This window comes from Eleginops maclovinus, chromosome 23, assembly GCF_036324505.1.
Source record: "Eleginops maclovinus isolate JMC-PN-2008 ecotype Puerto Natales chromosome 23, JC_Emac_rtc_rv5, whole genome shotgun sequence".
Taxonomy (NCBI): domain Eukaryota; kingdom Metazoa; phylum Chordata; class Actinopteri; order Perciformes; family Eleginopidae; genus Eleginops; species Eleginops maclovinus.
The window spans coordinates 28623753-28636323 of record NC_086371.1 but is presented as its reverse complement, the minus strand read 5'-3'; the positions used below and the strand labels follow the sequence as shown (position 1 = coordinate 28636323).

Here is a 12571-nt window from a genome sequence, read left to right as displayed (position 1 = left end):
CACCCCCGTAAACGAGGGTCTTCTTCCACCGCCCCATCTCTTGCCTCATCTCGCAGCTGCTACCAACAACTCCTGTATCAGCACTGGCAACAGCATCGTCATCTGATCAGGCATCAGCCCTCTTAAATCGGCACCGAAAATGGAGAATGCAAAGGGCAGCACTTGAAGACCAGGAGCGTGTGGGCAAGAGGGGAGCCACCAAAAAAGCGGCACATCAAAGAGGGGTACCATTATCAGTGTGGAACATGTGGTAAGTGCAAAAACAAAAGCACTGGCCATACCCAGATTAAGGAAAGTGGTACTGTCCAGCATCCGGACAGACCATTGCAGAATGGAAAAAAACTCTCGAAAAGCAGTAAAGCTTATAAAGCTGCAACGACTACTCAAACTATCGATTTGTCGATGGACAAACAATTAATCGGCAACTATGTATATAATACTTTTATTATTGTATGTGATGCCTTATTGTATAGAGCTTTTATTATTGTATATAACTATTTGTATTGTCTAGAACATTATTTTTGTATAAAAACAGTTTTTTAAAGTGGTTTGATGGTATTCCTGAAAGAATAAAAAAACAGAGGTACATTTACCTGTGAATTTGTTATCGTGCAACTAACTTTTGTGAAAGGTTGAAAGTGAAAAGACTTGTGTTGAAAATATCAGTTTATTGGTGTGGAAGTCCTATGAAATCTCTTTTTTTCTTTTCCCCCCTTCTTCCCTTCTCTTTCCTTTCTTTCCCCCACCGTAGCAGTCGCTTTTGCCCCATTTTTGGCCGAGTGGTTAAGGCGATGGACTGCTAATCCATTGTGCTCTGCGCGTGGGTTCGAATCCCATCCTCGTCGTACTACGGTTTATTTCAAACTACCAAAAAAGAATGTTAATTTGGCTGACACCACAGGGTAAACTGAACATGTGATAGTAAATGCCACCAAAACCTTAGGCAGAATGCATCTCTTGACTGTTGACAGTCCGAAGATGATTGCTCACCTACGCAGAGGCCACACTGTTGTTTAAGGGCAATCTTTGTGTGTTTTGTGGTCTCAATAGCAATCAAAAAAGGGTCTGTGTGGACAGATGTAAAATCCCATTCTGAAAGCGGTCAGGTTTCAATTAGTCTCCAATGGGAGCTTTGCAAAACTTACCCTCCATAAAGTAAAACAGACCAAAATTGAAAAGGCAGGACATGTCACGTGACAGGGGCAAAGAAGCGTCCCCCTACTGGACAGGGGCGAAAGAGAAAAAAAACAACAAAAGCGGTATTTAACGAAAACTTTTTTAAAATTTTTTTGGGCATTTTCAAAAGGTATTTATTTGCTGCCAGGCTTGAAAATGTATTGACATTGCCCCCAAATTTTTGTCCGCTTTTGTAGTTGCCCGCTTTCTGTCCCTGTCAACGTTAAAATGCTACAAAAATTTTGTAATCTGTTAATTTTTTAAAAAATTTATATATATTTATTATATTATATATATATTTTTGTATTTATTATAAGTTACAAAGTGTCCGGCTAAATTAAAACCTTCTTTAAATTTGTGAGCTTAAAAAAGGTTAGTACTAAAGTGATAACTGTAATTAAAAATGGCTTTTTTTTTTGAAAACAAAAAAATTTTCAAACATTAACTTAGGGCTACAATCCATTGATGTTTTTTTTTCTTTTGATTTGTTTTTGTTGTTCTGTGGCTCTTTAAAAAAATTAATGGTTAATGAAAAAAAATAGCTTTTTTGTAAGGGTGAAATATGACGACCGACGGGGCTAATCTTTCTTATATACTTTTGTTAAAAAGTTAACCCCCCTGAATGGTAATCCTCCTTGTCATGGCACAGTTTAAAATAGGGTGTTTTACGCCCCCCTTGGGGTTTAATTTTGAGATGGCAAGCATAAAGGAATTTAAAAAGGCATTGCAATAGTTGTTCTGTACTCTGCCCTTCCCGAGAAGTTGATGGCCCTTTATTAACACTTCATGTTTGAAAGGCTTTATTGTAAGTACAAAAAATACTGATGAGCCACTGTTTTTTTTGTGCTGTTTAAAGTGATGGAAAACGTTTTTGGGAAACTAGCATCATTAGATTAGATATGAAACCCTGCCTTAATGTAGCGTGTTTAGCATTATAGCTAACATTTGCCTGTTAGGCTATATGTACCTTTGTGCAACGTGAACCAATATATTCTTTAATTTGTACTATTGTTTACTTGCAGATTTACAAATATCTAGAGGGAAAAACACTTCAATAGAAGAAAAGAAAGAAGTAAACAACAAAGGAAATACACTTCTGCTTCCAAGTCTTTTATTTGCTAGTTTAGCCCTCAGAGTGTTAGCTGTCTGTCAAGTTGGGCAAAGGAGCGCTCAGCTAGGACAGAACAGTCCTAACTATTGTATATAAAGCAACATGTTACTATAATCATTCAATATTTATTCCAGCATACCTGCATTCGAAATTTTACTGAAGCAAAAGTAATTAAGTATTAGCATCAAATATATTTATACTTAAAGTACCAAAAGTAAAAATAGTCATTATGCAGAATGGCCCCATTTCAGAATCATATATACTATATTATTGTATTTTAATTATTGATGCATTCATGTGTTCATCACTTTAATGCTGCAGCTGGTAAGGTGGAGCTCATTTGAATTAGTTTATATACTGCTGGGTAGATTCATCTATAACAATACATCCTAATTTTATATTTTGTATTTTCAAATATAGTGAAATAAAAAGTTCAATATTTGTGGACAACAACTGGGCCCATTTAGGGGCACTCCACCAATTGTCAGTCATGAGTTGCATTATGGGAAAATCCAGTGTTTCAGAGTTTGACCCATACTACTAGCAACTAAAAGGCAGGATATCTCAACCGCCTCTGGTTCACTTGTGACCACTTTTTAAAAAAGTGTCTCTTGTGAGTCCAAAAACCTCATGAAAGTGCATCAGTAAATTGAGTATTTTACATCTTAACGCTGTGTCCGTTTATATATATCTTTTGTATGTATATTTATCTTCTTTCACTGAGTGTCTGACATTTACCCTGATATTTGATATTTGCAGAAATGACAAAGACGGGTAAACCTGACGCATATTGGACAGGTATACTGTACCAGTATGCCCAGGGAAAGTACCGGTTTACCACAGGTAAGAAACCGGGGTCCAGGAAATGGAAGGCTGTCATGCAGCGCATTGACGCCTGTCCATTGACTCCTATATATAACTTTCAAGTCCGTGAATATGACATCTTCGGCAAAAGAATCCTCTGCAAATGTGGATATCATAAGGTGAGTAATGATTGTATTTAATTTAGATAATTTAGTTAAACCTGTGCTGGTGTTGCTTGCCATGAGCCATGGTGTATTAGATTCTCCAATCGGCATAAATATCTGTGCAGGAAAATGCATTATTTCCCCATTAGCTGTGCTTGGATTGCTTTAAAATTGTTAACAACAAAGTTAAAAACGTATTTTCAGACCTAATGAAAAAGTAAACTATTTTTTTTCAGTCGCCTGAGCTGGCAGGTTCTTCACAGAGTCTGCAAGCAGAGGCACAGAGCAGCTCAAGTGCAGGGATGCCACCCTCAGACCCCGCCACACAGAGCAGCTCAAGTGCAGGGAGGATGCAGACAGTCCCCACCACACAGAGCAGCTCAAGTGCAGGGAGGATGCAGACAGTCCCCGCCACACAGAGCAGCTCAAGTGCAGGGAGGATGCAGACAGTCCCAGCCACACAGAGCAGTTCAAGTGCAGGGAGGATGCAGACAGTCCCCGCCACACAGAGCAGCTCAAGTGCAGGGAGGATGCAGACAGTCCCAGCCACACAGAGCAGTTCAAGTGCAGGGAGGATGCAGGACAGTCCCAGCCACACAGAGCAGCTCAAGTGCAGGGGAGGATGCAGACAGTCCCAGCCACACAGAGCAGTTCAAGTGCAGGGAGGATGCAGACAGTCCCCGCCACACAGAGCAGCTCAAGTGCAGGGAGTCCACCAGCTCAGAGCATGTCAAGCAGTCAGACAGGGCAGATAAAGTGCTCTCTTTGTAGCAAGGACATTTTGTTGAACAGTTTCTGAACATTTGTCTGACTTTCATGTAGAGGAATGTTGTGAGCGGTGTGGAAAAAAAACCATGGGTGCAGTTGAGCTGTTTCCACCATATTGAAGAATGCCACCTTTCAGGCACCAGCAGAATGAGTGGGGATCCACCACGACAAACCCCTCCACCACCACCACCACAACAACCTCCTCCACCACGACAACTTCATCACCCACGGCAACCAAAACCACCTCCTCCTCCTCCTCCTCCTCCTCCTCCTCCTCCTCCTCCTCCTCCTCCTCCTCCTCCCACATCTCCATATGTTGTCCATCTGAGAATGTCTGAGGTAAATTGGCTCAGTTTTCTCCCCAAACAATTCATGCGGGTCATCAAGCCAGCCGACCGGGAGTGGATTGCCCAGTGTCTTTACGACCACACTGGACAGCTTAAGCAACAGTTTCCCCAAAACTGGTTCCATCCACCCAATCCGCCAAAGCCGACAACTGCTCCACCTGATCCCATGACCTACTTCAGGCGGCGGATGTTTCTGTGGGCACCGATGCGGATGTGGGGTATTCCGCTGAAGTGCCCTCAGTGCAGCAACAAGATGCACCACTCCGGGATCTACCCGAAGGTACGGGAAGTCATCGACCTTGACTCCAGGTACTACTTGGTTGGTGGGGACTATCCTCGGTGCAGTAAGTGCATGATCCCTTTCTGTCCTTGGAGTACAGATTTGTTGAGTCAATTGGATCCTGTCCCACAGAAACAGGTTCCCTGCTGTTCTCACCACACAGCTGGCTCTGGACAGGAAGTGTGTGACAATGCTCAAACCACGAACTGCAGGAAACAGCTCCAGTTACCTGCAACAAGCAATGGTGTAAGTTCACAGCGAGGAGTGGGCAAGGCGCTCCATTGGAATACCTGTCTGACTGTGAGCTTCACAAAAAGAGGAGTACCATGACCTAATGTGAGGACTCAGTCTATCAGCGGCCACCACCCTTTTGCCCCCTACCTCTCTCACAGTGGTTTGAGACGGTCCATGGCAAGGAGATCCTGGGTCATCTGGATGAGATGAAAGGTGTCATCACTTCGACATATGGCAGGATCTTAAAGCTTGACTCCACAAAAAAGGTGCAGGAACATCTTTGTAAACTTTTGACAAATCTCTGTTTTCATTGCTGGTCAAGGATTATACTTGATTATGTTGTTATACTGATGTTTTTTGTTATTTATATAGACCACAAAGAAACTCGCTGGTGGCATTGCGGACACAGCTACATGGATGACAAACGTCAGTAACGAATGTGGTGAGGTACTGAACTGTGTCCTAACCACTGGTGAGGGAGCTGGTCTAGAGGACTTGTGTCAAGGCATCGTCAAAACGCTACCAGGACGGTGGTGAGCCAGAGCCAGATGTCATATATGTTGACCGAGGTTGCTGCAGCGAGACAGTATGTGGCCTTCAGAATGTTTGTGTAGTTATGTATTATTTATTACAGGAAAAAAACTTAGTTATTTATTAGTTATTTTATTGCTGTACTGCCAATTGCACTATGCGTATTGTTGTATATTGTACATACCTAGGTAGTTACTGTAAACTATTTCATATTTGTAATACTGATCTTACTGTTGATACATTTAGTTGTATGTAGTTTATGCTTAGTTATTCTGGTTATATTTAATTATATTTGGTGTGTATTCTCCTTCCTTCTTTGTATTGAACTGTTGCACCTACATTTCCCTTGGGATACATAAAGTCTCTTGATATATTTGCACTCTTCCCACTTTGTATTGCAACCACTGCACAGCAATTTCCATCAGGGTAAATAAAGTCTTATATTATTTTTTCTGATACCCAAATAAAACCAACATTCAAGTTGTTGGAATGAGGTACTTTATTCTATATGATAGGTTGCCACCATACTTGCCGCTCTCTTTTAATTTCTCAGTTTGTACATCCGTGAATCCTTTTCCTCGCCTCCTCTCCTTGGAGTGTCATCGGTCACTCACTGCAAATACCAGCCTAGATGCTTTGTCTGTCTTTTCAGCCACTACCAACTGCTGCCTGTAAGCTTTCAGTCATAATGGAATTGGAATTATAACTATATGCATTCATTCAGACCTTGTTGTTCATTTGTACAGGTGCACCCCCGGTTCTTGTGTGGTTTCGACCGTGGAAGACCAAAGTGAAACTAGACATTTTCAATTTCATGCGGCGCTTCACCACTGGTCTCACAACAGAACACCATCCTCTCTATGGCACTTTCTGCTCCAAGTTGTCCAGCTGTATTTTCGAGTGGGACCAGGATGACATTGGTAATCTGAAAGACGCTAAAAGGTCTGAGCTTAAGAAGAAGCATGCTGGTCATGCTCCTTCAGAAGCTCAAGTTCTGGCCAGCATCAGCTCACGTGAACTGGCCAGACATTGCAGAAGGAGAACTCGTGGGGTAGAGGAGAGCCGCAGCCTAATCCAAGGCCTTTTGAACTCCATGTGGGATTTAACAGACACCTCAGGTTTACCCTTGATTAACCCTGAGAGCATGGCACGTGTGTGGGAGGTGCAACAGAAGCACTTGCCATGCATTCAGGATCCCCCGGGACTCGAGCTATATACAAAACTCTCAGGGTTAGTCAAGGGTAACAAGGTCTTGGATGTGTTGAGGTGTGGCAGAGGGTCGTCTTCGGTGGAAAGCTTCCATCGCCACCAGTGCACTTTTATCCCAGGTAAATGGAAATTGTATGTATTTTACATGTCTGCTGTTGAATTATAGTCATAAGAACAATTCTCAAGTCTCTGAGAAAAGATTGCACACATGCGTGAAAGTGTATCATCGCTTAATAAGTGCAACTAATATTTCAATAATTATAAACATTTTGTTTTTTCAAGGATGGAGATCTAATGCGATGCACACCCAGATGTACATGCTTGAGGTGGGTCCAGGTGGAATCTCAACCGAGCACGTGCAGCTGTGGATGTGAGTGGTGCGTCACACACGAGGATGTACGATGTCCGACTGATGTCGAGCTAAACATCCTCAGCAACCGAGTCCTCGGTAGTGCACTGCTACCAGAGTTCAACCCTCCTGGGAGACCAACTGGTAAGATGCTCCAGGAGACGCCATTCTCCTTGTGACTACTCCTTTTTAGTCCAACACATTCAACAAATGAAGTTTTCTTTCCAGTGCAAACTTCTCCATTCCTCTGAATTCGAAATGTTTTTTTATAATGATTATTTTATGGCAGGTGAGCGTATTGCTGTGGAGTATTTGCTGGCTCAGTCGGACAGAGGAGACCTGCTGGGTCAACAGCACGGTGAACTTGGCCTCATTCTGCCAGACCTTCAGGTTGACGTTCCGGAGGAGGACTTTCTTGACATCACAATAAGTGATGCCACTGAGACTCTCAGTGAGAGCCCACATCACGAAAGTCCTTCTCTCCATGCTGACTCTCAGGTAATCTGATCACTGCATAATCATCATGTCATTGGAATTCTACAGGAGATTATTTATTTGCACATGCTATGAATGAGGTGTTTTATTGTATAGGCTCAATTTTGTCTTTAGAGCAACTTTTGTACAGAAGCAATTTTTAATCTACGGATATTTTTCTCATAACTGTTGGTGGAGTCGTTGGATGCGGTTGAGATTTGCAGTGAGGGTCAACCTGAAGCCCAGTCTGAAGACGAGTTGGCCATTTCACCACCTCACAGTCCTTCTTTCCATGCTGACGCATCATCTCAGGTAATCTGACTAATTGTATGATCATTTTGTCATTGAAATTCTACAGGAGAAATTATTGATTTGCACATGCTATCAATGAGCTGTTTCATTGTTCAATTTGTCTTTGGTGTTGTATGCTTATCGCACAATACATTTTGTGGCAATTATATAATACAATAATAAAACTGTTGGTGGTGCAATGGTTAGCACTGTCGACTCGCAGCAAGAGGGTCATAAATGACGCAGCTGGGTGATTAAGTAATGCTGCTTAAATTGCGTCAAATTCTGCCACTCTGTCCCCCTCTTCAGTCACATTCCCACTTCCTCAAAACCATTAATTGCCATTTCCTGCCTGTCCACCAGATGCTCAAATATTTTTTCACCAGCTTCCTCATTCACCTGCTCACCTGTTCTCACTTACCTCATCAGTCACTCACTGTCAGCCAGTGCCAACACCTGCCTTTAAACTTATTTATGCACAAGAAATCATTGAACTGTTAAGTCTGTCTGTTTCCTCTGCATTTCTCTCACAAATTCCCAGTAAAGCCAGTTTTGATGAAAAGCGGTGTCTCACAGTCCCAATGGTTGTTGTTCATTTTTCAGGATAGCCGATGTGACATAAGAGGTGTTCCTGGATGGGAGGCGGTTGATTCATTGGCAGAGTACCTAGTTGACCTCAACCGCACAATCACTGCGCTGTCAACCGCAGAAATAGCTGAAATTGTGCGGTTGTATGGTAATATGTCTGCCATGGACAAGGCTCCCTCCAAATACAGCCTGAAAAGCAAGAAGAAGACCTTGCCTGGGCCGTGGAGAGCGTCAAGGAAACGCAGTGGCTCTGCACCTGGTCAGCAAGCTGCTGAAAGGTGAACTGACCTATAGTGGATGCACACATTACATAATTCACATGTATTATAATTGTAATTTCATGTTACACTTGAGCAATGTCACACAAGCAAAGTCATGTTGTTCTGTATGTCCTCACAGCATTTTAGACTCTTTAGTAACAGATTCAGACAGGCGAACTGTCAAATCGTGAAGTGGCATTATACTGTGTATCGTGATTCATAAAATGCCTCAATAAGTGGAACTGTGTGTTTGTATAATATTGATCACATTGTCTTTTTCCTTCAGACTATTCATGACCCATGGCCAGGCTGCCCAGAGACCTGATAAAAACAGGGTATCGGAATGCGTTTCCCTGAGGCTCTGGAAGGAGTACGAGCTGGCAAGAAACAGGCCAAAAGACTGCAAGGGGAAAACCTTGCCAGTTGCGCAGTCAATGGTGAAGACATACTGCCACATAAAACAGCTGCTCGAAGACAGCCTGGTGATACAGGACAAGACCAACTTGGTCCTGGTTACTATAAACAACACCACAGTGTCTTCTTGGTAAGATACATTTTTGGCTTGCTACATTCACTTTTAACAGCTGCATCGGAGAAATGTATACATATATTTTATAAATTTAACATTACATAAATGACTTTGATCAACTAAGACCTTTTGCAATTGTGCTTGTATGGAATTAAAACATTTTAACATATTTTTCCCAGGCTGCATGAGAGGCAGAAAAGGACAGGTCGGGACTCATTGCTCCAAGGAGTACAGCTTCCCCAGAAGGTCTCTGCAGCAAAAGATTTTCTGCCAAAACCCAGAGAGCTCCCTTCTTGCCCCTGTGGAACATCGACATGTCATCATGGAATTCCCGGAGCCTGAAAATCGTGAGGGCGAGTCAGTGATACGCCGGCGCCACAGTGTCCGAACTGGCTCAGCACAGCATTGTCCTCCTGAGTGGTACAATGCATGGCCTGATTCTCCTGCCTCATCCTTGTATGCGCAGGTCTTCTTCCACCAGCCCCACCTCTTGCCTCATCCTCTTACACGCAGGATCTTCTTCACCAGCCCCATCTCCTGCCTCATGGCCGTACCATATGCCAGCAGCCCCATCTCCTGCCTCATGGCCGTACCATATGCCAGCAGCCCCATCTCCTACCTCATCCTCGTACACGCAGGTTGTTCTTCCACCAGCCCCACCTCTTGCCTCATCCCCGTACACGCAGGTTGTTCTTCCACCAGCCCCACCTCTTGCCTCATCCTCGTACACGCAGGGTCTTCTTCCACCAGCCCCACCTCTTGCCTCATCCTCTTACACGCAGGATCTTCTTCCACCAGCCCCATCTCCTGCCTCATGGCCGTACCATATGCCAGCAGCCCCATCTCCTGCCTCATGGCCGTACCATATGCCAGCAGCCCCATCTCCTACCTCATCCTCGTACACGCAGGTTGTTCTTCCACCAGCCCCACCTCTTGCCTCATCCCCGTACACGCAGGTTGTTCTTCCACCAGCCCCATCTCTTGCCTCATCCCCGTACACGCAGGGTCTTCTTCCACCAGCCCCATCTCTTGCCTCATCCTCGCAGCTGCTACCAACAACTCCTGTATCAGCACTGGCAACAGCATCGTCATCTGATCAGGCATCAGCCCTCTTAAATCGGCACCGAAAATGGAGAATGCAAAGGGCAGCACTTGAAGACCAGGAGCGTGTGGCAAGAGGGGAGCCACCAAAAAAGCGGCACATCAAAGAGGGGTACCATTATCAGTGTGGAACATGTGGTAAGTGCAAAAACAAAAGCACTGGCCATACCCAGATTAAGGGAAAGTGGTACTGTCCAGCATCCGGACAGACCATTGCAGAATGGAAAAAGACTCTTGAAAAGCAGTAAAGCTTATAAAGATGCAACGACTACTGAAAAAAAAATCGATTTGTCGATGGACAAACAATTAATCGGCAACTATGTATATAATACTTTTATTATTGTGTATAACTATTTGTATTGTCTAGAACATTATTTTTGTGTAAAAACAGTTTTTCAAAGTGGTTTGATGGTATTCCTGAAAGAATAAAAAAAAGGTAAATTTACCTGTGAATTTGTTATCGTGCAACTAACTTTTGTGAAAGGTTGAAAGTGAAAAGACTTTTGTTGAAAATATCAGTTTATTGGTGTGGAAGTCCTATGAAATCTCTTGTTTTCTTTTTCCCCCTTCTTCCCTTCTCTTTCCTTTCTTTCCCCCACCGTAGCAGTCCCTTTTGCCCCTTTTTGGCCGAGTGGTTAAGGCGATGGACTGCTAATCCATTGTGCTCTGCACGCGTGGGTTCGAATCCCATCCTCGTCGTACTAAGGTTTGTTTCAAACTACCTAAAGCAATACCAAAAAAGCATGTTCATGTGGCTGACACCACAGGGTAAACTGAACACAAGATAGTTAATGCCACCAAAACCTTAGGCAGAATGCATCTCTTGACTGTTGACAGTCCGAAGATGATTGCTCACCTACGCAGAGGCCACACTGTTGTTTAAGGGCAATCTTTTGTGTGTTTTTGTCGTCTCGATAGCAATCAAAAAAGGGTCTGTGTGGACATACGTAGATCCCATTCTCAAGGCGGTCAGGGTTCGATTTGTGTCCAATGAGGGCTATGGCAAAACTTACTCCACTAAGTTTCCTCAACTGAAGTAGTCAAGTGTTGTGGAGAATGCGGGCATCGATCCCGCTACCTCTCGCATGCTAAGCGAGCACTCTACCATTTGAGCTAATTCCCCTATACAACAAAGTTTCCTCAACTGAAGTAGTCAAGTGTTGTGGAGAATGCGGGCATCGATCCCGCTACCTCTCGCATGCTAAGCGAGCGCTCTACCATTTGAGCTAATTCCCCTATACAACAATAGCCTTGTAGCTCGGCAAATGTCCGGTCCTCCTACTCTCTTCCATGTCATTCATTTCAAAGCCTACTTAAATCCTGGGTCGGATTTCTGTGCCAGGTTTGTAGAAACAGGACGAGGTGGCCGAGTGTCTTTGTGTGTTTTTGTGGTCTCAATAGCAATCAAAAAAGGGTCTGTGTGGACAGAGGTAAATCCCATTCCCAAGGCGGTCAGGGTTCGACTTGTGTCCAATGAGGGCTATGGCAAAACTTAATCCACAAAGTTTCCTCAACTGAACAAATCAACTGTTGTGGAGAATGCGGGCATCGATCCCGCTACCTCTCACATGCAAAGCGAGCGCTCTACCATTTGAGCTAATTCCCCTATTCAACAATGGTCTTGTAGCTCTCCATATTTCCTTTCTTCCTACTCTCTTCCATATCATTCCTTTGGAAGCCTACGTAAATCCTCTGAATATACACCTGGGTCGGATTTTTCAGTCAGGTTTGTAGAAACAGGACGAGGTGGCCGAGTGGTTAAGGTGATGGAATGCTATTCCATTGTGCTCCGCACACGTGGAATCAAATCCCCTCCTCGTCGTACTAAGGTTTGTTTCAAACTACCTTCTGCAATACCAAAAAAGCATGTTAATGTGGCTGACACCACAGGGTAAACTGAACACAAGATAGTTAATGCCACCAGAACCTTAGGCAGAATTCATCTCTAGTGTTGGCAGTCCAAATATGAGTGCTCACCTACGCAGAGGCCACACTGTTGTTTAAGGGCACTGTTGAAAAAGGACGAGGTGGCCCACCTCGTCCTTTTTCTACAAACCTGGCACAGAAATCCGACCCAGGATTTAAGTAGGCTTTGAAATGAATGACATGGAAGAGAGTAGGAGGACCGGACATTTGCCGAGCTACAAGGCCATTGTTGTATAGGGGAATTAGCTCAAATGGTAGAGCGCTCGCTTAGCATGCGAGAGGTAGCGGGATCGATGCCCGCATTCTCCACAACACTTGACTACTTCAGTTGAGGAAACTTTGTGGAGTAAGTTTTGCCATAGCCCTCATTGGACACAAATCGAACCCTGACCGCCTTGAGAATGGGATTACGTCTGTCCACACAGACCC

The 12571-nt window shown here is 43.8% G+C and overlaps 1 protein-coding gene and 3 non-coding genes across 4 annotated transcripts; 2 read left to right on the top strand and 2 right to left on the bottom strand.

Annotated features, from left to right (window-relative positions):
* Nucleotides 1–6330: 6330 nt before the first annotated feature.
* LOC134859990 (uncharacterized) lies at nucleotides 6331–9929 on the top strand. Its single transcript, XM_063876814.1, has 8 exons — nucleotides 6331–6743; nucleotides 6907–7117; nucleotides 7263–7471; nucleotides 7646–7759; nucleotides 8342–8604; nucleotides 8873–9130; nucleotides 9295–9581; nucleotides 9850–9929. The coding sequence occupies exons 2-7, from the start codon at nucleotides 6919–6921 to the stop codon at nucleotides 9455–9457; spliced, it is 1206 nt and encodes a 401-aa protein (XP_063732884.1). The 5' UTR covers nucleotides 6331–6743; nucleotides 6907–6918; the 3' UTR covers nucleotides 9458–9581; nucleotides 9850–9929.
* Nucleotides 9930–11266: 1337 nt separating this feature from the next.
* Nucleotides 11267–11339, bottom strand: trnaa-agc (transfer RNA alanine (anticodon AGC)). The gene has a single exon. It is a non-coding gene; the product is annotated as a tRNA-Ala (tRNA).
* Nucleotides 11340–11379: 40 nt separating this feature from the next.
* Nucleotides 11380–11452, bottom strand: trnaa-agc (transfer RNA alanine (anticodon AGC)). Its single transcript has one exon. It is a non-coding gene; the product is annotated as a tRNA-Ala (tRNA).
* Nucleotides 11453–12378: 926 nt separating this feature from the next.
* trnaa-agc (transfer RNA alanine (anticodon AGC)) lies at nucleotides 12379–12451 on the top strand. The gene has a single exon. It is a non-coding gene; the product is annotated as a tRNA-Ala (tRNA).
* Nucleotides 12452–12571: the final 120 nt, after the last annotated feature.

Bases quoted from the DNA above. Each gene is read 5' to 3' on its own strand.
- LOC134859990 (XM_063876814.1), top strand. From the start codon at position 6,919: ATGCGATGCACACCCAGATGTACATGCTTGAGGTGGGTCCAGGTGGAA. The intron at 7,472-7,645 runs GTAATCTGATCA...CTGTTGGTGGAG, and splicing joins CTCTCCATGCTGACTCTCAG to TCGTTGGATGCGGTTGAGAT. The intron at 7,760-8,341 runs GTAATCTGACTA...TTCATTTTTCAG, and splicing joins ATGCTGACGCATCATCTCAG to GATAGCCGATGTGACATAAG.